The 26,761-nt window shown below is 43.0% G+C and overlaps 1 protein-coding gene across 1 annotated transcript in view; it reads left to right on the top strand.

Annotated features, from left to right (window-relative positions):
- Positions 1 to 25,784, top strand: part of ptch1 (patched 1) — a 48,762-nt gene extending 22,978 nt beyond the window's left edge. Inside the window, exons 11-24 of the mRNA XM_058635627.1 lie at positions 99 to 197; positions 1,424 to 1,549; positions 4,531 to 4,649; positions 5,852 to 6,518; positions 7,379 to 7,688; positions 8,993 to 9,135; positions 13,626 to 13,809; positions 15,519 to 15,799; positions 18,064 to 18,201; positions 18,339 to 18,481; positions 21,537 to 21,636; positions 21,937 to 22,290; positions 22,377 to 22,911; positions 23,011 to 25,784. Coding sequence (XP_058491610.1) covers positions 99 to 197; positions 1,424 to 1,549; positions 4,531 to 4,649; positions 5,852 to 6,518; positions 7,379 to 7,688; positions 8,993 to 9,135; positions 13,626 to 13,809; positions 15,519 to 15,799; positions 18,064 to 18,201; positions 18,339 to 18,481; positions 21,537 to 21,636; positions 21,937 to 22,290; positions 22,377 to 22,910 — 3,198 coding nt within the window. The 3' untranslated portion in view covers position 22,911; positions 23,011 to 25,784. The remainder of the gene's footprint in view (positions 1 to 98; positions 198 to 1,423; positions 1,550 to 4,530; positions 4,650 to 5,851; positions 6,519 to 7,378; positions 7,689 to 8,992; positions 9,136 to 13,625; positions 13,810 to 15,518; positions 15,800 to 18,063; positions 18,202 to 18,338; positions 18,482 to 21,536; positions 21,637 to 21,936; positions 22,291 to 22,376; positions 22,912 to 23,010) is intronic.
- The last annotated feature ends 977 nt before the right edge of the window (positions 25,785 to 26,761 follow it).

Consider the following 26,761-nt stretch of genomic DNA (forward strand, 5'->3'; position numbering starts at 1 on the left):
ATGATTATTGAGGAATTGAAATATTGTCAGTTATTGATGTTACCGTTGATGGCTTGTGAGGCTGATGAAGTGTGCGTGTGTGTGTGTGTGTGCTGCAGGTGTTACCCTTCTTGGCTCTGGGAGTTGGAGTGGACGACGTCTTCCTCCTCGCTCATGCCTTCAGTGAGACCGGACAGAACAAGAGGATACCATTTGAGGTTAGGCGAACATCCACACTCTTCGCCCCCCTTCCATACTCCATACTTCCAACCACTCTGCTATCTTATCTCCTCTATAGAGGAATGTGTGAAAGCCTGTCTGTGCCTGTGATGTAGCATCAAACAACCCATGTGCCACACACACACACATACACACACACATTCCGCTTTTCTAATCTCCCCATGTGTAGCTTATAACTGAAAACAGAACAACACCTTTTTATCGTAGTATTTTGCATGAGATTTCAAATATTTATTAGCGCATTTTGTCGTCAGTAGTTGATTTTAAAATCACATATAGATTATCTGACTTTCAGAGTTATTTCTTAATCTTGTTCACACACACACTGGGCGAATATTCAGTCACAGGTGTACAGAAGTGGTTCTGAAATGTGTCTGAAATGTCATTGTGTGTAATGTAGTTTGATCAAAATTTAAAGCAGCATTGTGTTTGTTCACAAAGTGTCTTTATGACAGTAGCAAGAACATCAAGACACAGAGGTAAATGCAACAAAACAAATAAATAAATGAAGTTTGTGCCAGTTTGTGTGTGTGTGTGTGTGTGTGTTGTGGAGCAGGATAACTTTTCATCACCGGGGGGGAAAACACAGGCATGTATTTGCTTGTTTTTGTTTTCCCCTGCTTCCCTCCCCTTCAAGCCCTTGTCTCCATGTCTCCCTCATCCCCCAGCTTCCTTTGTGTGGCTGAGATGAAAACTAAACAGAGCTGAACCTGATCTCTCCTGTCTGACACACACACACACACACACACGCACACACACACATGCTCACACTCTAAGATGCACATGCCTGCAAGCACTTCCTGTGTGGTCCTGCACGTCCTCAAATCTTCATACGGTGGCCCCCAAACCTTCCAGGATTATTTATGTACCTCTCACTACTATTTTATGTGAGAAATGGTTCAGATGAACCGTTCAGCTGCAGTGATTTTAGGAATAATTTATTTGTTTTGGGAGGCAGGCAGCAGATCACTTTGTTCCTTCTCCCTTTTTCCTCTGCTCTCCAGACTCTTGTAGACAGGCCCAGGTGGATTATCCAAGTCCTTCAGGGCATCAAGAAACATAGCAATCAGTGTCAGTCATATTAGTGTTATGATAATTGTACGTAATGTCAAGTATTACACATGTGCCTTTGGCTAAAGTCTGATCAAAAGAGTTGAGTTTCATTGCTCTTCCTTTCATCTCCTTTCCTCTCTGTCTCTGACAGGACCGTACAGGGGAGTGTCTGAAGAGGACAGGGGCCAGTGTGGCTCTCACCTCCATCAGTAACGTCACTGCATTCTTCATGGCAGCCCTCATCCCCATCCCAGCACTCAGAGCCTTTTCTCTACAGGTATGCCCGGTAGTGTGTTTGTGTGTGTTCTCCTGTGTGAGACATCTTTCTCTCCATCTATCACTCTCTCTCATAGCTCTCTTCCAGTCTCTTCTTGGCTCCAGATTTCTTCAGGCCCTAGTTTTATTGATTTCATTCATCAAATTGAAAGTGTGTGTGTTTTGTCCTCGTCCTCCCCGTTTAGTGCTGGGCCCAGTGTCTGTCCAGATTGTGGCTAAGGTCCATGTAACACAGGCTGTGTGTGTGTGTGTGTGTACTCCCTCTGTATTTCCACTATATACTGTATATCGGTTGTTCCATTATTGACATTGACATTACAGTAAATACGGGGATTCTGTCTCCGGAACACAAATATAACACCTGAGTATAAACAATTGACAGTTGAACAACACATGTTTGATATATAGGAGCTGATTGATCATGTTGGATTCATGTTGTTGGGACTTCATGTTATGTTTTTGTGTTAAACCTTTTGTTCTTGTTGAGGTAGGATGTACACAAGGTACATTGTACAGTGTGCAGATTTGCCCCGTCTTTCTTACCATCACCAAGCTTCATAAATGTAGAGTATGACTTTGAGGGAGGAAAACAGTGAGTGCTTGCAGTGATTGTCAACTACTAGAACTTTAAATGCTTAATCTACCAGCCTGAAAAAACACCAAAAAGCTTTGTTAATAGTTCCCAAAAATGTACTGTTTAGAAAGGGTCAACAGACGCTCAGAGTATTAAACTAACGAGTTAAAAAACTATGAGTGATCAATTGAGCTCTAAGAACTGCATATAAGTTGTGGAGCAATATCTATTGTACACTGTTCCACGCACTGTCTGTCAGTCCTCTTCTTTTGCCCACAAACCAAAAACATTCAGTTTACTGTGATAGAAGAGCAAAAGAAAAACAAACCTGAATACATTCACGTTGGGGCAAAAACACTTAAACTCAATAGTCGGCGAACAATTTTGTTGTCAATTACCAATCAGTTAATTGTTGTAGCTTTAATATCCTCTTCACACACACACACACACACACACACAGACAGTGTGGCAAGATGTCGCCACAGTGAGTGCAATATTAGCATGTGTGGATAGATGGGTTTAGTACAGCAAGGCTGTCAAACTTGATCCCCATGGGTATAATCCTCGCAGCCTTGTCTCATATACACACACACACACACACACAAGCAAATACACACACAGGAACACACACACACACACACACACGCATAACAAACGTGCATAGCATGCATATTTTACACTTGTGGTTTTGTGACTGGTGGAGGGCAGACTTGCAGTGAGGTAGATGATCATGCTGATACCCATCTTTGATTATGGAACACAGACGCACACACACACACATGCATGCTACAACTACAACCACTGGTGCTCGTCTGTCAGTCTCGTATCAATGCTGAGATACGTGGTGGCGTGTGCGTGTCTCTTTATCACCATTAAAAACTTCCTGTTGTTGACTCCTCTGTGGTCTCGTCCCTCTCTCGCCTCTTACGTTATGTTCCTTATTTTCTTTCTTCCGTCAATAGGAATCTGAAAGAAAGAGGGGAAAAAAATGTGGGAAGCTTGTCCAGATAACACAAAAACACACACAGGAACACACACATTCATGCACAGAGGACAGATGTGATGATAAATCTCCCCACTCTGGGGTCAGCTAGCGGTCGCTGTCTGTGTATGTGTATGAGTGTGAGTGTGAGTGAGTGAAGTCATACTGTATCTGTCTGGATGTTAGTGGGCCAATTGAGAATTAATTGTTCTATTCTACTTGCAGAATTTTTTTCTACAACCTCATCTCCCCTTTCTCCCACATTATTCCTCTTGTTGACTGAGTAGTAAGCTGTGGAATGAGGGAGGGTGAGGATGTGCAAGTACGTGTGTCTGGTTGGTGTTAAGGTGTGGTCTAAGTAGGAGGCTGTACAGTTTTTTGTTTTTTTTGTTAAGCTGGCAACAGATATGTGTGTGTATGTGCATTTGGTGTGTGTGTGTAAGGGGTGTGTGTTGTCTGTACAGCCACAACGCCTGCTCATCACCTCAGGCCCCACAGGCCTCTGGCTCCTTGGGTGGTCTGGCACACACACACATACACACACACACAGGGGATTGTGTGTCTGTGTATGAGTGAGTGTGTGTGTGTGTCTGTGTGTAGTGGTCTGGCAACTACGCAAGATCCAGATTGTACTCTGGGAAGGGCCCCAAAGTAACCCCAACCCCCATTCTCTGCTTCACTGCACCACCTTCAAATACTTAACCACAACACTGTACTGGCTTCTATTACACACACACACACACACATGCCTTGCAGTCAGTGAGTTTTTGTCCTGAAAATGTGTTGAAAGGCACTTACACCTTGAAGCCAGATTATTCAGATTGTGTTATTTTAATGTATATTTAAAGTTTTCCAGTGCTTATGTTGAGAAATAATATTGCTCTGAGGCCATACAATATCTTCACAACAACTTTGTAGGAGCAAGGATTGAGAAATACCTTTCATTATAGTACATTTATTATATTGTCACACCACAATTTGAGGTTTGGTTTGGAAAAATCTGTGCTTATTTTTGGACCACTTTTATTCTCTGTATGTTTTTGAAGCCCCACTTGCTTTAGACTTTACCACCCCAGACTTTTTTGTGCATCACGTCACCGACCCCCAGTCCTCCATCATTTTGTAATGTAGCCCCAGTGAGAGCCTCAGTTGTAGCTCGACCACACTGTTCAGTTGGACTGCTGTGTTTGTCCCAGCACTAGTGGGGGGGAAGTGTGTCTGCGTCCCATACTCTGCTCCGACTGAAGGTATACATGAATTGGTAATTCAACTCCCAATCACTTTACATGTAATGGAATTTTGAGTAAGTCTTATGTCGGACTATGTTAGCACTTAACTCTGGTTTTTAATGACTGGGCATTAGCACAACATAATTCGATTCTAACCTTTTCCATAAAATAACCTCTTATTTTTGTGTTTCTTGTAGGCTGCAGTGGTTGTGGTGTTTAACTTCGCCATGGTGCTGCTCATCTTTCCCGCCATCCTCAGCATGGACCTCTACCGTCGAGAAGACCGACGTTTCGACATCTTCTGCTGCTTCTACAGGTGTGCACACGTAAACCCGCCTTTTTGTAATTTCTAATTAAGGTTATTCATTTGTAAAAGGTCATTCATTCCTTTTTTTTTTATCTTTTCCTCTGATCTCAGATTTAACAATTGATAATGCAGTTATCACGGATATATCTTCACCTTAATCCCTCTTAGTCAAAACCCTAATTACTGCTTATGTTGTCTGTTTCTGTTTGGCTGCGTGAAACAGACTGTCTGTTAATCTGTCACAGACTTTATTAAACTTCACCAGTCTGACTGCCAGTCTGGTCATGTCTGTTGGCACAGCCATTGTACAGATGTGCACACACACACTATTAAGTTCACTTGTTGAGTCTGAGCTCTGTATTTCACACAGTTGGCAGAGAGAAAAAAAACTGTTGCTCTAACAGAGCTGATGAAAGATTGTTTTTTAACAGATCTAGTGCAGTTCATGTTAAATATTGATGCATTTTTCTTGCGCTGACTTTTCTTGAATACCATTGCCTTGGCTGCCTGAGTCCATATCATTTTTTTTAAATCGTATTGCCATGGCACATTCTTATCTGACAGAGTTCTTTAAGCGCTGAGGTCAGTTGACCAACTACTGTTGTACATGCCAAGATCCCGGCTAAAAACAACCGTGATGGAGTCCTTTTTCTGTGCGACAGCCTGTTTTATATTTGAGAGCTGCCCAGATCCTCGACTGTTTTTTAAAAAAGAAAAACCAAAACCACTTTTTATCATGGTACAATAAGAGTATGGTAATAGTATTGTAATGATTCTGTGATGGAGTAATGTCATGGCAATACAATCTTATTTCAATAGGAATCACCAAGTGATAGCTTGGTAATAACACTGGAAATGTGTGTGGCCTATTTGGATGGATTTTAACTTTATAATATGGTCATTTTTAATTTTTAATTTGAAGGTATTACACTGATTGTGCCCTTAAGTCATATTCATTAGCAAGCTATTATCTGGATATTACTTAAACTTGATGACGTGTAACATACATGCTATTACTGTAATATTGTCTAATTATTATTACTACCCTGTTACCATTGTTTTTCACAAGCTGGTAATCAGAAATAATACGGTATTACCATTTTCTGATATTTTACGGACCAAATGAGTAAATAATTGAGTCATTGATTATGAAAATAATCGTTAGTTGCAGCCCTAATTTTACTATGTTGGCATTGTCTTTATTTCTTCAGCCCGTGTGCCAATCGTGTCATCCAGATCGAGCCTCAAGCTTACCTGGATGGAGCAGACGGCAATCGTTACAGCCCTCCCCCATCCTATCGCACGCCACCTCCTTTATATCAAACTCCACCACCCAGTTACAGCAGCCCTCCGCCCTCCTACAGCAGCCATGGCTTTGCCCAGCAGACTGAAATCACCATGCAATCTACAGTGCAGCTCAGGACAGAATATGACCCTCGAACTCAGGCTTTCTACACCACAGCTGAGCCCAGATCCCAGATCTCCGTGCAACCCATTAATCCAGCTCCGATGAGGAGCAACCCTAATGACTATTACAGCAGCAACACCAACGGCAGCAGGAGCAGCAGTGGCAATCTCAACAACAACAGTGGGAGCAGAAATAATGGTGGATCTCGAGGTTCGGCCACTTTCCCCCATCACTACCCTGTGCCTCCTCCTGCAGCTTCAACTTCAACTGCTTGTTCAGTTCCTCAGAGCGACACAGTGTCACCGACTGGTCAGATCCCAGAGAACAGCAGCTCCACACGGAACCTGTTGTCCCAGTTTGGAGAAGCCTCGCTGGGCCTGCACTGCTTCGAGCCTCCCTGCTCCCGCTGGACCCTGGCTTCTTTTGCTGAGAAGCACTATGCTCCTTTTCTCCTGCAGCCAACCACCAAGGTGAGTTTAGGTTCTCTGATATGTTAGGTGTGTGAGTGTGTTTGCAGTAGGGGGAGATGGAGTAAGAGTGTGTGTGTGCTGACTCACTGTGGTGATAATTTGAATCCGAGACCTAGTCACAGAGCAAAAAAAAAAAAAGTAGCAGAAGTAAATCTGGATATGAGGTTGTGGTCATGTCCTATCTGAGTCACACACACAGCATCTGACCTCAGTTTAGTGGGTGGCCAGTTCTCTCAAAGCTTTCCAGAACTGAAATCATGTGGTGGCCGCCGCTTGACATTATTAGAAAATCTTGGTCTTTTCATCATACTGTCATGTGTTTCTCCAGTTTACCAAATTGCTTCATGCTCTCCATTGATGCCTTAATCCAAAACGCCCCTTATTGTGGATGGCTTAAAGGAAAAGTCTGTTTTTTTTATACAACCTGGCTCTCATTTTCTTATTTTATGGACATCATAGCAACTTTGCTACAATGAAATTCTGATTGGGCAAGAAACACAAACAGGCAAGTGCCCTCCGTCATGCTATTTGAAATGTGCACTTTGTTTTGGTGACTTTGTGAGGAATTCCCACTGACTATTCTTTTAGAAGATGTGGCAAAAAACACCTTCTTGTTATAGATTGTTCATCTATATTTTTGCTTTCATTAAAAATATGTGCCTTGAAGCAACACAAATAATGTCTCAAAGTTTATTTTGAGAGTACTTTAACCTGCCGTGTCTGCTGACACCTAGTACTTGTTTCTTTCCTTGCCTTACCAGGGAAAAACACCTTGAAATATGTGATTAGGTAATTTGTAACACTTTGTGAGACAAAGTGCTTTATAAATAAAGTGTATGATTATTATTTTCGGTTTCCAGGTGGTTGTAATTGTGCTGTTCCTCTGCCTGCTGGGAGTCAGTTTGTATGGGACCACCCAGGTAAGAGACGGCCTGGAGTTGACCGACATCGTACCCAGAGAGACCAGCGAGTACGACTTCATCGGGGCCCAGTTCAAGTTCTTCTCCTTCTACAACATGTACGTGGTGACGCAGCGGGCTGATTATGCCCACATCCAACTACTGCTGCACCAGCTTCACCAGAGGTTCCACACTGTTCGCTATGTGTTGAAGGAGGACAACGGGCAGCTGCCCTATATGTGGCTTTACTACTTCAGGGACTGGCTTCAGGGTAAGATTAACATTCATTACCATAACCAGTTAAGATCGATTTGGTCACAACATCTTGACAATAAAGTTACACACTTCTGATTGTTGTTTTTGACATTATTGGCATTGTTAAATCACTGAAAGGATGCAAGAGGTGATTTTGTTCATGATACCTCATTTGATATCACCATTCAGAGTAGCTAAGGCATGGAAATAATTTAGTTTCTCATGAGCCAGTTTTGAGGTCATAATTTTCTTCAGTGTTTTGACATGAATCTACAAGAAACAAGATGTTGGGCTGGAGTTCAGAAGTAGGTGGGATTGCAAAATGGACATTGACAGTAGCTGATTAAAATCACTTGTGTCTTCCATAAGTGGGCTTGATAGAGGAGGATTAAATGGGAGACCATGTTTTTTTTTTGTTTTTTTTACTTTGGCAATATAGATTGAATGAGAACCTGTGGTAGTGGAAATAGTTGCAGATAATGTTGGCATCACAGGCTGACACTGTATTACTGCCTCATGCTGGTACTGCTTGTGCTACATTTTATTTATATTCAAAGATGTAAAATGTATATGGAACTTTATAATGATTCTGCATCACAGCAGAATTCACCTTGGGATGGTTTTGTGGTTGTGTACTTAACACTGGCAGAGCCTTAGAATCATGAAAACCGGCTGAAACAAGAAAATTACCATCCACATGTCAGCTCAGTTCAAGCCTGGGCTCATTTTTACTCACTGACGTGCTACTAATGACAGAACACATTGTGTGTCTGTGTGTGAGTGAGCCGCCTGGGAACCACACAGAGAGTGTGTGGGTGAGAGACTGGGAGAGAGAAAGAACTGTGTCTGATATTGCTCTCTGCAATGGTGGGACAAATTGGAGCCAGACAGGCCAAGCAAGAGACCCAAAACAACATCTCCCACAGACGGACCACAGCATGGGCCTTGGGGGAGAGCTGAGAGGAGGGGAGCGTTACACATATGGATTAGAGAGTTGTATAGAAAAAAAGACATGTGTTACTCATATATTCCCTAATGATTGCTCTGAATCAAAAGCAGCCTATTTTAGGCTTTTCAAGTCTTGTTTGGTGGTTGAGAGTAAACGGGTTATCATATTCATCCATCAGGCTTATTATAGGGTTAGATTGTAGTTGTTATATTCTCTTGTACTGCACTGGTACTGCTGGGTTGTTACGTGTTGTGTCTTCCTGTCACCTGTGCATTTTCAGTGTGTCACGGGATAAATGAAGAATGCAGGGCATTTAACCTCTTTAAACATCCATATCTAACCAATCCAAACCTTGTTGTGGTTTCCTTCAGGTCTTCAGCAGGCATTTGACAAGGACTGGGAGGCTGGTCGCATCACCCTTAACAGTTACAGGAATGGTTCTGATGATGGCATCCTGGCATACAAGCTTTTGGTGCAGACAGGACGCAGAGAAAAGCCCATCAACTTCAACTTGGTACGTTCAGGATCTAACTCCATATCTGCTGTTATTTCGAGTTTATAAGTGTTATAGAGTATTCGAATTATAGCCAATAACACAAACAAATGTGTTGTGAATCTACACGACACGTGTGTGGAGATATATATTTTTTTTTAAGTAGGACCATAAAAGGCAAATAATAATTTATATTCAAATTGTGTCCATTGTAGTAAAAGTAGGAACTCCTTTAACTCAGCTAAGCACCTCAAAGTCAGGCCTCTGGTTTTGTACCCAGAATTCACTTTACAAGAATTGTGGGAGTTCAGTCGTATTGGTACGCACCTACTACCACATTTCTGTTATTGTGACATCTGTCTGTATTGTTTTGTATGATTTGTTCTGGAATAGCCACATCCAGCTTACAAACTCTTTGTATTTCGTCTTTTTAGCCCCTCCCTCCCTGTCTGTCTGTCTTCATCTTCTCCCTGTGATGACTTTACCAAGTTCAGGAATTTAAAGCTCTCACTGGGGCTGCAGTCTGCCTCTGAAAAACCTATTACCTCTTCATTTAAACCATTTATTCCGTGTGTGTCTGATGTGCATGTATGGGGAGGGGGCTGTGCTGAGTCTCCTTAGCATTAAGCCTTTCATTCTGACACACTGTCAGTGATTCTAGCCACAGTTCACAGGAAGAAAAAAATTGCTCCACAACAGAGAAATTCTTGTAGGCCCCAATGGGTTTATAAATAATTAGCCAGTGTTGTGCAGCAGCGTGCATGGGAACAACTATTTCAAACATCAAATGAACCGAAATCACAAAGCAGTGGATTTATAATAAAAAATTACAACACATTTGCATATTTGATACATGATGAATTGAGCTTGTTGTTGGCCTAAGCGAATAAAGCGTAGAATTAATCGAACCTTTGGGAGTACTAGTGTGTCAGAGAAATGCTAATTCGCTGCATATTAACATCAGTAACAGTTATTTTCACACAAACGCTATGTGTTACAAGGAGAGAGTTGGAAGTTAATAGAAAGGATTCACTAAATGTAAAGGAAGAGGAAGAGGAGTTATTGGCTTGGAAGTTTTTGTGTCCTAGATTTAAACTCGGCATTGATTTGCCAACGAGTTGATTATGACGTGAAGTCAGTGAGAAGGGAATGAGAAGAAATATGTCTGAAAGATGAGGAAACTCAACAGGGCATTGCATGCTGCTTTTAGTTTGGTACACCCACCAAAAAACAACATGTATGCATGGCTGCATTCTTTGGCAGGAAACTGTGAAAACACAAGATAAGGAACTGAAGTATATAAAAAAACAAAATTCTTGGCTAGGACTTTTTGGTCAAACCACCAAACACAAAATGTCCATTTCAACACAGATTTTTTTTGTCCCCACAAAGATAATTATCTCTCAGGTATAGCATCGATGTGTCGTTGTGTGTGTGCTCTTTTGGCCCAACACACTGCTCCTCCGACTCCATCAGCCAACCGGAAGCAGAGTGTGCCGCCTTGTGACATCACTTCCCACGCATGTGAGGGAACTATATATGCTGTGAGGCGTGGGAGCCACCAGCAGAGCTGCCTGTGCTTCCCATGACAGCTTGAAGACATACAGTTGTTGCGTATCCTGCTGTTAAATTCAATCCAGATCCTCTGGAATCCAGCATTCTCCAGCTCGCTCTCTCGTTTGCACGCCCACACTCCTCTCTCTGTGTTATGTATGTGCTCTGCTTTTGTGTGTTGCGTGTGCACTTTAGAGGCAGTAGCTGTTTTTTGAGCCTCAATATGAGGACCAGATCCTTTCCAACCTTGGCAAATTGCAGAGCTAGATGTTTTATTTTGATATGCCACTCCATGGATCCATGCAGAGGTGTTCTTCCTTTGATCTGTCACTGCTAACATTTCTCGCTGTGCTGGTGGTGACATTCTTTCCTTATGGCCTGGAACACGACTCGTTTGGAAGCTGATTGAATTGTGTTAGTTTGTGCATGTGTGTTCTTTTTTTGTATTCGTATCTCTGTGAGGACCGGTTCAAATACTAAACATTGAAGACATTTTTGCTGGCCATTGCTTTTTGACACACAGGTGTTTTTGTTTTTTTTAGTGGTTCTCAAACTTTTTATACCAAGTAGTACCTGAGAAAGTATTGAGCTCTCGAAGTAATACCATAAAATACAGTGGTGTAAATAGGCCGAGCAAAGTCAGTAACAGACTTTTCACAGTAGGCTGATTTATTCCCAATAAGATAAGTTGCTCTCTCATCATCATCGTCTTCCTCACATATATTTCATACACTGTTATAGTGAAACTCGATTTATTTTTCTACTCACTCTGGTCAAAATTCCTCAGCTCCACTTCGATCACATACCCTGGTACATACAGTAGAACAGTCTTCTCCTTCAGGAAGTTCAGATACCACTGAGAACCAATAATCATTGGTGATTTTGTTGTTGATGTTTTTACTCTGCCTCTCTTTGGTCTTCATGAACATAAATTAACCAACATTATTTGTGTGCCCCCATTCTTCATCTGGAAACTGTCTCTGACAAGCAATGCTATCAGACCTGACTGAGGGGGGATGTATGGGTTTACAGGAGCAGCACAGGGGTGGGTGGAAGTAGAAAGTGTTATGTCTTGTCAAACTGCTGAACGACCAGGTTTTTTTGAGCAGTAGAATTCAATTTTTTAAAAATTTTTTGTGGGCGAGTGTCTCGCTTTACTACCGCAATGTTGAGGGACTTAAGTGAAAGATTTAAAAGTGTAACCACTGACATTGTCAGTGCTCTCCATGGTGATGCATGTGTATTAAAAATCCAATGGAGAAGACATTTTTACTCTACTCTAGAGTAAAGCAATGGGAAAGGAGTTGATTGTTTACCTGTGTTTAAAAAAACCTGCATGTACCCATGTATTTTGGTGTAAAAGAAGTGTGTGTGTGTGTGTGTGTGGTTTGTAAATAAGGCAATAAAAGATGAAGGAGGAAAAGGAGGAATTGGAAACTTTGAAAGCACTAAGGCAGGCCACACTAATGCTATCAAGGACTCTTTTCTTCTCGGGTTTCGGGTTGGTCTGTGGCGCCTGGCATTCTGGGTACCCGTAGGGGTCAGGAGAAGCAAGTGTGAGCAACATTTGTACAGATGTTGTGTTATTTTTATAGCTCTACTCCATTTGCTGGGTGGCATTTCCTTCAGTGTTAACAACCAGGTTAACTGCACACAGACGTGCTCAGGGACTCCAGCCAATTCTTTTATTGTTACACTAACTCAAGCAATTTTTCTCTCCCCCCTATCACCCCCCCCCCCCCCCCCTCCCCCCAATCAAAAAAAACCTTCTCTTCCTTCATCTACCTAACTCCCTGAGTCCAGCTTCATCCCCAAAACTCTCCCTGCCTACACGAAGAAGGGATTTATATTTCCTCGAAAGGAGAGTGACAGAGTTGTGTGCTGTAATGGTTTTACCTCTCAGGAGGTAGCAATGCTAAGCTAGATTACCCTGCTTCCACATGGGAGGGTAAAGTATGAAGACAGCCCTACCTGTCTTCATATGTACTGACCACATTAAAACAAATATTAGAATATCTTAATTATTCTAAACACTTAAAACCATGATACATTGTTTTAGCTTTGATAGCCTTCCACAATATCAACAATGTCTATCCTTGATTTAATTTAAAAACCATTTTGAATAAGTTTGAACTGATTTGCTGTAAATTGACTCGTCTTTCATAAACTGTTTAAAACCACCAGAGTGAGAAAGTTAGATCTGATATCAAGTAAATACGCATTCTCACACTAGGTTCGAACTAATGCACTTGCTGTGATGGGATCACCCAAGACAGTACATTCCTAACTTGGTAGTACATTCATCAGCAGCGGCTGCTTCTTAAAAGAAAAGTGCTGCAAGGCTTCCATCATAAATTTATTCAGAGTGGTCAAGACATTGGCCCTGAGGTTGGCCAGCCAATATCCACTGTATGTAAAGAGAGAAGCTGATTCAACATTTTCCATGTTTTAATGTGGCATGATAATTCTGGGAAGTGGTGATGAGGAGTACGGGAAACCTCTCAGAAAGACGACCAGTGTTTGACTTGTTGATTTTTCTTTGGTTGGAAAGGCAGAGCGACTAATATTTGACTCTGCTCGGTTCTTTGCATGTGTATAAATAAGCATGTCTGTGGTCACTTCACCTGTACAGTGTTTTGGTTCAACATGTCTTATTTTTACAATAACCTTTTCGTGTCCAATGTATATTTTATGGTTGCATTATGATTTCCTATGAAGGCTCCACCTAATTTTTGACTTTTTTCCATTCCCTAATTATTCCATTTTCATATTCATGGTTTAAAAAAGCAAATCTATCTGTTTGTATAAGTTTTATCACACTATTACATCCTTGCACCAAGCTATTACATTGTGAATATGGATTTTACATAATATTACTCCCTATCACCATGTTATTACTGAACTAAATGTACTTTAATAATTGTAACGACCATTACTTAATCTCTTCTGTCCTTTAGTTGACTCGTCAGAGGCTTGTTGATGCGGATGGAATCATCAACCCTGGGGCTTTTTACATCTACCTGACCGCCTGGGTCAGCAATGATCCCGTGGCATACGCTGCCTCGCAGGCCAACATTCGGCCACACCCTCCGGAGTGGCTCCATGACCGTACCGACTCCATGCCTGAGACACGCCTCAACAGTAAGTCAACATGCCGTATGTTTAGAGAGAGAGAGAATGCCTTTAGAGTGTAATAGAGTTTTTCCCCTCATGCAGGTTTAGGAAATTTCAATAATAAAGTTGTTTGCTCCAACAAATGAAGCATTACAGAAAGTATTTAGACCTGCTACCTGGTACATCTGAACAAATTACATTAACCCTCCGTGGGGCTTTCTGGTCTGTGATTTTCCGTAAAATGTCTGCTACATATGAGCAGTGTTTACTTCTTGTAGATGAGTTATTGCTTCTTGTCTGCCTATTAGCTTTAAGAGGGGTTGTAGACTTTACTGTACCACTGTTGTGCGTGTGTGTGTGTGTGTGTGTGTGTGTGTGTGTGTGTGTGTGTGAGAGCGTGAGCTCAGGTTGCACAACTGAGTACCAAGACATGGCTCACTGTGGTTCCTTTAATGGTGCCTGTGGTGAATGCTATAATCCTGGCTACTATGGGGCCCTAGCATCTCACACACAAACACACACAAATCTTATTAAAACCCAGTGAACCCAAGCGCTACACACCCTGTTCTCATTTTCCTTACCACACTCACAGACTGTAAATTCACATAAAAAGGTACATTCATGTTGATGTTTGATTCCAGCCTGTGATTGGTACAAGTCAGGAAGTGCTCCATGGGGGAGGAAAGTGATTGGATAACAAGGAGAGACTGGGTTTGGGTGGCAGGCACAATTGGATAACAAGCAGGAAGTCCTTTACCAGGGGGTGGTGGATATGATTGGATAAGCAGCGTGAAGTGCTTGGCTTGTATGGGAGCTCACTGAAGCAGATTGGTGTTGGCTGAACGCCAACTTCTGTTCAAAAATGTATAGTTGAGGTTGTAACGGTTGTAAGTGTGCATTTCTGGCCATGTTGGAGCTGTGGAATATGCACACTCACACTAACACCAGACAGCCCAGTAACATTTATGCAGCAATGTGTTATTAATACCACTGCAAACAAAAATCTAAATGGATCTGAATGTGCACACTGTTTTGTTAGCTCCAAAGGTGACTTCATAGCTGAATGACAGGCAGGTATGTGTGTTTGTGCACATATGTTATGCTTCATGTGGCGGTGGCACGTTCAGGGTGTGGAAATGGTGGCGATTCTGACATTGTAATTATGGTGAATCATCGTTAGCACTGACACGCTGCTGTGTCTAGAACTGATAGGCCCTCATTAGCCAAACCGAGCCACAGACTGGCTGAATTTTGAGTCAATGGAGCTCTGTTTCTCTGTGCTCTGCCCACCCCACTGCCACACACACTTGCCCACATATGTAGCAACTCTTGGAACAAAGTTGGATTAGGGAGGAGGGCCTTCATGTTGGTGGTTTGGCCGAAGAGAGTAAATTATTTCTGCAGATACTCCTAATAATCAGGCCCTAATGCTTTTTAATCAGAGTAGACAAATGTCATCTGCACATGTCATTGTTGCCATTGATAGTTTACGTGATTTCTTCATTAGTGCCTATACTTATGTAACCCTTATTTAGTCCCTTGAGATAGAAATAACTATGGCAAGGCAGAAAAACAGCCCACCATTTGTGGTTCAGTTCAAATAATATGCCTCGCATATACACAAGACAAAAACAACAGTTTCTGAACATGAGGCGTTGAAGTCAGCTCCTGCATGGTGGAAAATGATGTGTTGATTTAAGTTTTGTTTTGACTTCTCATTTGTGCCTTTCTTCCAGTCCCGGCTGCCGAGCCTATCGAATACGCACAGTTCCCCTTCTACCTCAACGGGCTCCGCGAGACGCCACAATTTGTGGAGGCCATCGAAAGCGTGAGGGCTATTTGCAGCAACTACAGCCGCCAAGGCCTGCCCTCCTACCCCAACGGTTACCCTTTCCTGTTCTGGGAACAGTATGTTAGTCTGCGCCACTGGCTCCTGCTGTCCATCAGTCTGGTGCTCGCCTGTACCTTCCTGGTGTGTGCCCTCTTCTTGCTCAACCCGTGGACTGCCGGTATCATAGTAAGTGTTTGATAAAGCGAGCAGACAGGAGAGACAGTCTGTAGCATGTGGCTGATGATGTGCATAAAACCATAAACAGCAGCAGTGGAGAATGTTGGGGAAGATGCTTGTACCTGCTAATTCTTTATCTACAGTACTTTACAAAAGGCCATCAGTTGTTTTGGCAATTATATAATGACCATACAGAATAGTTATTTCTCAAAAACATGTATAAGTTTTGAAATAATGTGTTTTTTCAGACGCCACTCTTTATTGAACATTATATACACATACGTATGACTTGCTAAATATATAAGACCAACTATCAACAAAGTTAAGACTTCTGCACAGCACTGTACGTTAGATAAGTATCACAGCTTGCTGGTTGGATAGATTGTGTTGCAAACTCCTTAAAAGGACACAAAACAATCTTTTTTAAATCTTTTTTCCTGCTCTCCTCCCCTTTCTTCTGTGATTTTTCATGTGTGGTCCAGAAGGCATCTTGGGGAGAGTCAGAAAGGATACAGGGCCACTGTGTTATTGTAGCCCCAGTCACCAGTGTTTATCCTGTGCTGTTTTGTTAGGACCAGTGTGTTTAGTCTAGGCCATCACTCCCAGACACCAAAGCTGAAATTAATGGGGAAAGGACACAAAGTTGCTTGGGCAACTTGCTCCCACTCTAAACCTATAAAAAGTTTGATTTTATTTTCATCCACACTCCTCTTACCCCCTTCCTCTCACATGATTTCCAAGGATACACGTAAACACAGATTTCACACACACTTTTGGCAGATACACAGACACGTATATACGTGCACACTCACAGTATGAACGTGTAAACACGCAGGTACATAATTCACACAGAAACACAAACACAGAGGGCTCTGGTTTTTCTCTCCAGTGGGTTGTATTTTACGACAGGCAGTGGCCAGGCCACCTGAGCCCTTGAATGGAGGAGGAGGGAACCCTGTGTTCATCCTTCAGGCTTTACTAGCAAGATCAAAGGACAAGTTATGGAGAGGCGTCAAGTTTAACCATTTGGTCTGTACAGGACCAGACCACCGCCAGCCCCACAATGTCAAAACCTCAACCTTAAGCCCTCTCAAACCCTCTTAGCTGTTTGACCTGAAATTCATCTTACTCCAAGACTGGGTCCTTATTTAAACTTTAAATCATGTGTTTCAATTCATCCTTTGTCTTTTAAGTCAATTATTATTCTCTTAGTTTGTTTTAATGTGTGGGAAAATTAAACAAAGAAAGTAGCTAAAAAGATGAAAATAGTCAAGTATAGTTACAAGTATTTGAAAGGCCAAATATTTTAGCATACAGTCAACTTGTGTTCAAATCACCAAAAGTCTAAGGAGAGCTACACACGCAAACGGTACACACTCCTACCCCCGTATGGGGATACTCATAGCTTCCTCACTCCCTCCCCTCTCCCCTCCTGCCCACCTCAACCCTCTTCAAAGGATCTGGGCCCCGTGTAACCTGACACCTGTCAGCTGATAATGGCATTTACTCCGAGCTCCTGTCCTGCTCCACTGAAACCTTCACACACTCACACACAAACACACACGAGCGCACAAACACATGCACGCACACATGTGGTTACTACTTAGCACATCTGTAGGGCAGAGACTCCCCCCACATATCATCTTTTTTGTATTATCTGTCTTATACATTCAAAGTCCGGGTTACCATAGTGGATCACCCATATACAGCTCTGCCATCTGGAAAATGTGCATCACATTAGAGAGATTTGCATTTTCTTATCTGTTCTGATAGAAGTTGGCTCCTGCAGCCTCACAGCAGGAATCTGCTCCTCTCTCTGTTCTTCCTTTGTACTTTATTTCCTCATCCAATGCAATCGAACTTTATTTGTAAATCGATTTAAAAGCAACCGCAGTGAACCAAAGAGCTGTACAGAAGAATAAAGTAAAGCACACAATAAATAAAAGGCATCATTTTGAATAAAGTGCCGCCTGTTTCTGCATGAAGCACGAGTGAACAATTCATTGCTAATGAAGAGTGCTGAGGGTTTTTATATATAGTTAGTTTTCGAGGAGTTTTTCTAACTTTGGCTCCAGTGAATCCTGAACAGAACACTGAAAAAAAAACGTTTTGTACTCCATAGTCCTTTACTCCACAGTTAAATTTCTTATATGTTCTCAGCGACTGTTTTCAGTCATATGTACTGTGTGTAGAGGGGAATTTGCTTTACACACACTATAAAGAACCAAAGCATCACTTTTCATAGAACTTAATCAGCCACTGTCTTCTTTCAGGTGTTGGTGCTGTCCCTCATGACTGTGGAGCTGTTTGGCTTCATGGGGCTGATGGGAATCAAGCTGAGTGCCGTCCCCGTGGTGATTCTCATTGCCTCTGTCGGCATCGGAGTGGAGTTCACAGTCCATGTGGCCCTGGTAGGCATAGACAACAATCTAATCATTGAAATATGTATAGTATAATAATATAAGCGTTTATGAAAATAGGGGGGGTTTATTTGAATGGTATGAAACAGAGAACCTCCTTGATAAGAAGACATGAATGTGTTTTTTAGGCATTCCTGACTGCCATAGGGGATCGTCACAAGCGGGCAGTGCTGGCACTGGAGCACATGTTTGCTCCAGTGCTCGACGGAGCCTTTTCCACCTTGTTGGGAGTCCTGATGCTCGCAGGCTCTGAGTTCGACTTTATTGTCAGGTGAGGAACAAATTAAAAAAAAGTTGACTTGGAAAGAAAAGGTAAACAGTCAAAGGATTGTGCTCACAAATGTTATGGTGTGGCGTCAGTGTGGTGTCTGCTGAGACGATGCCTCAACCCGTATGTCACACAGGAATCCACCAGAGACACAAATTATGCATGAAGGCCGCACTCCTCCTCTTTTCCCTCCCGCTGTCTTTTCCTCGTCTTCCACCTATATCTCCATTCCATACTTCGTCTTTGTAAAACCCATCTCTTTTTCAGCCAGCTATCACTGGCACACCTGTTGTTTTTTCCACTTTTAGGGGCCCAATCCCCAAAAAACTATCTTTCTCCACCTTCCTCTCCCCTTCTGCCGTTTCTTTCATCCGCCTCTTCCCTCGCCTTAATGTCTCTCATGCATGACTTTTTAGGGGAAACCGGGGGCAAGATGGAGAGTTGAAGGTCAGGAGAAAAGAGGAGGAGGGCTAGAGGAGGGAGCGAGAGAGAGAGAACAGGAAAGTCCTCTGGCTTTTGTAATCTCCTTCAGCTAGTTTAACTGCCTTCGCTAGACATTTATAAGCATGGGAAGGAGTAACTGGGTGGGGGGCAGTAGTGGAAAGACAGGAGAAGTGGAAATTAAAGCCGACACACTGTGGGGGCTCTGCGTCGGTGGCTCCTTTTGTGTGTGTGTGTGTGTATGAGTGCATGCTCTTGTAAGTATCAGATGGGAAGGTAACAAACCAGCTGCCATACAGGGGGAGAAAAATGAACGATTCTGTACGTTCTCGTGCCTGGAGAGGTATGAGAAGTTTCCGCTGAGCTCAGTGAATGATGTTAAGCCTCATATGGTGTATTACGTGGCTACATGTGTGCAGCGGCTAGATGCTTGCCCTGCTCCTTTAAGAAAAGGGAGCACTGATGTCTTTGTGATCTGTGAGCACACAAACTTGTGTCACATGCACAACAACCACACAGTCACACACAAACCCCCCCTCTTCTACAAACCACACACACACACCCCAACCTGCTCCCTGACCTTGCAATCATGGGGGTCAATGATGGTGTGCCTGCCAGTTGGAGCACACGCATATCCACACTTAAGTGAGACTCATACAAACAGACACAAACACAGGGAGGCCTATAGACCTTCTCTCTTCACCTCCAGTGGTGAGCTCTGGTTTCTGGCTCAGTCCCGGGCCTCCATTTAAAGGTTTTGCTGTTGTCTGAGCAAACAAAGCAGCGCCCCAAGACTGTGCAATAACAACAGGCCCAGCTCGGATTTTTCTGCTTGCGCCGAAAGAAATGTTTCCCTGACTTTCCCCATCAGTGCTGTGAATGTTTTCACTCTAAACAGCCTAGCAGGGCACTCAGCCTGGTATGTGGGCTGCACGCGTGCATGTGTAGCTACACATGAGTGTAGATGTGTCCAAATGTGATGTGGCATTTACCCATCCGGACTTCTATGGTTAGGGTAACCACAGTGAAGACGCTTTGCCGTGTAATTACCATATGATAATTATATAATGTGCATTTGGTCTTTTGGAATTATTTAAGTGGAAAACCCTGCGATTTTAATTTGTCTTGCACAAAGCTTAACACAAACATTAGCTCATATCAGTAGCCTGGTTCTCAAGTGAAACGTGTCACAAATAGACGGAATGAGCCCATTTTGAACCACTGCATAAGTTCTCCAACATACTTGGAAGTCTGACGAAGACAACCTTATTTTCCCTCCAGTCGTCTGGAAAAACATGACTTACTAACAGCTTGGTCTTCTCATTGTTGGCTTCACAAGAGGAGCGAGGCCACCCAGGCTGGCTCGACAAAGGCTGGCCCTCATCACCTGTGGTTGGACAATGGCTCTACTCCCCGGTGAATTTAGTCTGAGGTCCAGTCGGTCCATTATTTACCTCACTCCTGCACACACACATATACTGCCATTGGGGGGAGAGGGGTTAATGGTTCATCAGAATGTCGCTGATAACCTCAGAGCTTCCATTAGAGAATGAAGTGAGGAGGAAAGACTTTCCTAAAGGAGGAAGCTGGATTGGAGAAGGAGGGGCTGCTGGGGTGATAGAGTGGAGATTGGCGGATCTTACCTGATACGCTGGAGATTTAATTAGACTGAGGGGATTGTGGAGTGGCCGGGAATTTCACAGGGGCTTAGCTGTAAAGAAGGGAGAAAAAAGTGAGGCAGAGAGAAGAGAGAGAAAGAAATAAAAGAGAGGGAGAGAGGCCAGGGAGGGGTGGCACTCTGAGGGTCCCCCTCTCTTCTTCCTAGACTAAATTGTTTAAATTCTATACCCTTCGCTTCATTTGTTTGCTTCTCCCTCTCTCGTTTTAGAGCTGGAGAGGAGAGAGAGAGGCCCCTGTCCCCCCCCCCCCCCCCCCCCCCCCCCGCAACCCCACCCTCACACCCCAACACCCACTCACCCCCGCTTTTACCCTCATTTACCCCTTGCACCCCTCCTCTCACATTCCTCCCTGCTTTGTTTTCTCCATGTTTGCTTATATACCACACACCCAAGAAAGAGTACCCTCACTCCTAATAACCTCCCCTTCTTTTTTTTTTTTCTTTCCTCTTGAGTCTTTGAATTGACCAGCTCTGGCTAATTATGGTTACCCTTTCTTTTCTCTCTGCATCTTCTTCTTTAAGACTAACCCTCTTGAGCAGGACTTAGAAACATGCAAGGTATATTTTGTGTTTTGCTCCTGAAATCTGAAGTGCATGCCGCTCTGCTGTGTGTGTGTGTGTGTGTGTGTGTGTGTGTGTGTGTGTGTGTGTGTGTGTGTGTGTGTGTGTGTGTGTGTGTGTGTGTGTGTGTGTGTGTGTGTGTTTAAGGGTTGGCTGTGTGTCTCTGTTGAATGATTTTTTCAGGCATGTGTAAATGGTTGGTCTCCCCACGTCTAAACCTCTGTGGTTTTTAGTATTTTCCTTGCGTGGGTGCTTGATTTGTTTCTCAACATGTCTGCCTGTGTTGTTCTTTTGCATGTCGTGTGTTCCTAACTGACATGGTGAATTACTATCCGTTATCCCCCACATTGATCTGGTTTTGTGTGTGTTTTATTGCAGGTACTTCTTTGCTGTGTTGGCCATCCTCACAGTCTTGGGTGTCCTGAATGGATTGGTCCTCCTCCCAGTATTATTATCATACTTTGGGCCTTATCCAGAGGTAAGAGCTAAACAAAAATGAAAGCTTCAGTGCATGACCTTTGTTGTGGCGTGTGAGCGTCTGAAAATATCAGACCTGACTGAGGGTGTGTTTGAGTGTATACATCTGCAGTGCTGGGGAGGGTGGGAGAAAGAAGCGTTTATCCTGTCCAACGGCCGAATAACCGGGTGTTCTGAGAATTGACTTTTTGTTAGCCCTTCTTTGTGTTTTTTTTTTATGCAATTTAAGGACACACAAACCTTTTTTTCAGTTGAAGAATTAATGTTGCTTTATTGCGGCCTCTGTCCCATCACCTTTCAGGTATCACCAGTTGATGGTCGTAGTCGGTTGCCCACCCCATCCCCAGAGGCCCCGCCACATGTGGTCCACTTCTCAGTCCGTCCTCACCACACCACCACGGCCACCACCACCTCTGGTGCAGCTTCAGACTCGTCTGACTCGGAATACAGCTCTAACACAACAGCGTCTGGTGTCAGCCAGGAGCTGCAGAACTACAACCAGCCCTCACGCAGAGGAGCGACTCGTGTGGAGGAGCAGCAGTACCATGTCCAGACCAGCAGAGGCAGAGCAGTCAGGCCAGAGGAGGGAAGGAGAGGCTCAGGGTATAGGCGATCAGTCAGACAGCCTGACCCTCTAACCTATACTATGTCTTCGGTACGCAGTGTCTACCATTGTCTTGATTTTCTCTCTTGTTTCTCACACCACAGAATCAAATATCCTAATTTTCTTTCTCCTCTCAGGGTTGTGAGTCGGGGCCCCAGCTGGAAGCTGCCCAGCGCATCAGCAGCAGGAACCCCAAGAGTCAGCTGCACTGGCAGGTGCCACCCCCAGCCCACCCGCGCATGGACGCTTTTGAAACTGCTACTGAGGCTGGGGGCCATTATGGCTCACACAGCCACAGAGAACACTCAGCAGGCCACAGAGCCCACGCTGCCCACAACCCACCACCTAATCAGCACCTCCCACACCACCACCCTAACCCCACTCCATATTGTCAACCCATCACCACGGTGACTGCATCAGCCTCGGTCACTGTTGCTGTGCACCCGGGTCCCTTATCCAACCAGAGTCCTCCCGCTTCCTCTTACCCAGGATACCCTGCATCGGACAGTTACTGCCGCTCAAGAGCAGAGATGCCGGGGGCTGCTTTCCAGGACCCGCATGTGCCATCGGATACCCAGACAGGGGTCAGAGGAGTTACGGTGGAGGCCATGGAGCTCCAAGATTTGGAGTTTGAGGCAGCTGAGAGCGACCATTGCAGGCGGGCTAGCTGAGGTGAGTGTTCATCAATTAATTTGTCATTTATGGTCATTTTAGAATGCTTTTCATTGTACTAACTTAACCATTATTAATATTATTTTCCTCTTTTTTCAGTTGTGGGGAACGGAGGTACAACGGCCAAAGATGGACTCCTCTCTATTACTAAGCAGTTGACCTGGCCTGGCACAGCTCGCACGGCCCAGCCCGGCTCACCCCCGGCCCTGTGTGGGGAGTAAACTCGTCAGTGATACCGTCATGGTCTTGGTGCTCATTCTTACTGTAACCCAGTGGACTATTGTCTGAGATAATTCTATCTATATTTAAAAGATGTACACATGTGTAAATATGAACAAAAAAAGTAGCTATAATTTTAGGAGCTGTACAACTCCTTATGATAACAGACTGGGGCGACCATTTTATATTGTGTGTGTGTGTGTGTGTGTAAATATGCATGTGAATGAGAAAGAGAGAGAGAGAGAGAGAGATTACTGATTACTGTTCATTCTTCTGTGGATCTGTGCCATTAGGAAGCTTCATCTAAACAAAAATATCTGCCAGCACTCACTGTTGCTGCTCATAATATTTGATTTAAAATAATATACATTTATTATTCTATGCAAAAGTCTCTTTAAACAAAGGAAGTGATCTGTCTATGTGTGTGTGTGTGTGTGTATGTGTGACGAGCGTGTGCGTGTGTGTGTGTGTGTACTTGTGTGACACTAAGATGTGGAAAAAGCCCCATCATTTTCTGGCTTATACATCAGACGCATCCTCAGAACAGACTAACATTTAAACTCATTTAAAGTTGTTGGTTATCAAACAGGGCTATGGTATATAGTATATATAGTGTGTGAGTGTGTGTGTGTGTGTTTGTATCTGTGTTTATTATTGTATAAAGGTACGCATCTTAAACTATATTTTTTTTTATCACAAACCTGTGGTAGTTATGGAACAATTACTGTTTAACTTGACACGCTATGCGTGCTATTTAAGATGAGCAGATATGAAGAAATTTTAAAGGCTGTTTTTGTTGTTGTTTTGTTTAGTTGTGGCCTCTGCATTGGAACTTGTTTCTGCTCTCAGCTCTGTATAACTGTTGGGCTGCTCTCTGGTTTTACTTTTTTTTTTTTTTTTTTACTGTAAAGGGTTATGTATTGTTTAACCCTAGCAGGCTCAAAACAGGTATACTGACGTACAAGCATTAAAACCCACCTCAGAAACTCGCTGTGCCATTACAGGGACGCGCTCACGTGACCGATCCCTGCTTCTGGAACAGGGTCAACACAGGGTGCTGACTCTGCACCCTGACGAACTATGTCTAATGGATAAGCTAAAACTCAAACTGTATACTGTATGACTCGGTTCAACATTGCTCTTGGTTGCATTGAACTTCATCCACAGGAATATCTCACCTCAAGTAGCTCTTTAAACCCATAAGCTAGCCCCAGCAGCCTGCTAAGGGCTAAGCCCTATATGGCCTGACAGTATGTTTCCATGAACATGTGTGTAGAAACATTCTTATGTATGCGTGTGAGAGTGTGTGCGTGTGCGTGTGTGTGAGTGAGTGTGAGTCCCATCTTTTCAATCTGTCTCAGTTCTCCTTCAGTGACTGTAAAGATTACTGGCCCTAATTTGGCCTCAGCCGTCCCCACTGACCTCAACTCATAAAAACCTCATGACATAACGCCATGACACTAATTGGGACCCTCGACTAGCCCTCAACCCCCCCCCCCCCCCCCCCCATCCATCTGCCAAATGGCACTGTTCAAAGCCTCGGGGGTGAGAGTTTAACCGCCACCACCTCCTGCAACTTTCAATGGCCAGTTTTTATATATTGTGTGTCTCTGTGTCAGCGTGCAAACCTGTAGCCCCCCCCACCCCCACGTCACACCTGGTCCCAGACTTAGCCCCCCCCCCCCCCTTTGGTTTCCTCACTCCCCTCCACCCTCCAGTTTGCTTTCAACTTTTACACCCTCACTTCCTGTTGAACACATGTAGCCCCCCCACCCCCCACTCACCCCCAGATGTCTTTTACTGTTTTCCTCATTCTGTCCACCATGTTACGTCAGCTGCTTGCATGAAATAGGTTGTTCTATTTGGGGTTTTTTTGTTTGTTTTTTTGTTTTCTCCCAATGTCACATTGGCAGTAGTGGAGAGAATCATCGCTGGCAACTATTTTATTCATTTTTTTTTTGTTTGTTGTTGTTGTTCTTGTTTTCAACATTGAATTGCGATATTTATATTTTTGTAATATAAAACATGTTGTTGTTTTTTTTCTTTCATTATTGTTGTGATACAAGTGGATAACAAATGCAGGGATTTTTATGTCTATTGAGAAAAAAAACACTATTACAGTTTAATCTGTATAGAGTGATCTGTATAAAGTGCTTACTAATGTTAAATAGGAAAAAAAAGAGTATATAACATTTTACACTACAGGTCTCATCATAGCTCTTAGAGGATTTAAAAAGAAAAAAAAAATCATTGGTTCTTCCAGATTTCAGTCGTGGTTGGTATGGATGTATGCTGTTTTCAGTTACAAAGATAAATGTATGCCATATAATTTATTTATATGAAAATTTATTTTTGTAGTGTACATAGTAGTTGTCAAGGTATTTGACAGAAGTATATTTTTAAAGAGTCTATATGTAATGATATACCATAACAGAAAAAAAACAACCTTAAGGTGCACACTTTCATTGCTAACTGTCCTGTGAGACAACATCAACACCTCCCCTTCAGTATTATGTTCCGATTCTTGGAGAGAGACAGCTGTTTCTATGGGTTTGTCAAAGGCTAGCCATGAAAGTAGGAAATTGTACTAGCTCTCTAAATATTAATGTTCAAACACTGATAGAATTCTAACAAATAAAAAATATTATAACTTATTTGTCTCTTTGTTCATAACGTTAATAAATGGATACTGAAAAAGAATGCTTTGGTCTGCCTGTGACTTCATTGATTTTAGATTTTCTTTTCTGATTAATTTATTTTATTTTTGTTGAGAGGAAGAGTTTGTTTACGTTTAGTTTATTGAATTTTATTTATATCAGTAAAAGAAAAGATGCTTTATACAAATTTTAGCCACTACATAATTTCCATCTGTACTCCCACAGCAGGTTGCAGACACAATAACATACAGATGACACACAATAGCACACTGATAAAAGGAAGGACAGTGTAAAGATATAAAAATCTAAATAAAACATGTATCCAATACAGCATACAGGTATTACCAGATACTTAAAAAAACACAATTTTGGGGTGTTGCAGGATCATGTGCTACAATATTATTGTTGTTTTTTATTCATCCTTTATTTAGCCAGGAAGGTGCTATAGTTGCTGATGTGGTATGACAAGAGGCTAGAAACATACACAGGAAGTTTACCTAATAAGGCCTTCATAGTAAAAAAAAATTACTACAATAACCAACCTACAGACCCATATAAAATACAGTGGTGAGTGCATGAACCGGCATTTGTTATAAAGCATCTATGGTGTTCCCTATAAAGAGTAGGTACAGGTAAACACAAGCTTCTCTCCCTCCCTCCCTCTGTTGTCCTCCTTCTCTCCCCTGCCTGCCTCCATCGTGTCCTGTGGTGTAAAACTCTTGACATCTGGTGTGGAGCCCTGCAGTCCTGCCCACCAGCCCACCCAGCTCCACCCCTGCAACCCCACCTCCTCCTCCTCCTCCTCCCTGTTCCGTATGATTTTGATTGACGGCTTTATAGACTGCAGGAAAATTGGTTGTAGTTACAATACAGCTGGTCTGTTTTGGTGGAATGAAAGAGGGGCACGTGACCTTGAGCTTGCTACACGGATGGCGAGGAGAATCGGCGGCAGCTATTTATACACATGATCGATC

The sequence above is a fragment of the Solea solea genome, chromosome 8 (genome assembly GCF_958295425.1).
Source record: "Solea solea chromosome 8, fSolSol10.1, whole genome shotgun sequence".
Lineage (NCBI taxonomy): Eukaryota > Metazoa > Chordata > Actinopteri > Pleuronectiformes > Soleidae > Solea > Solea solea.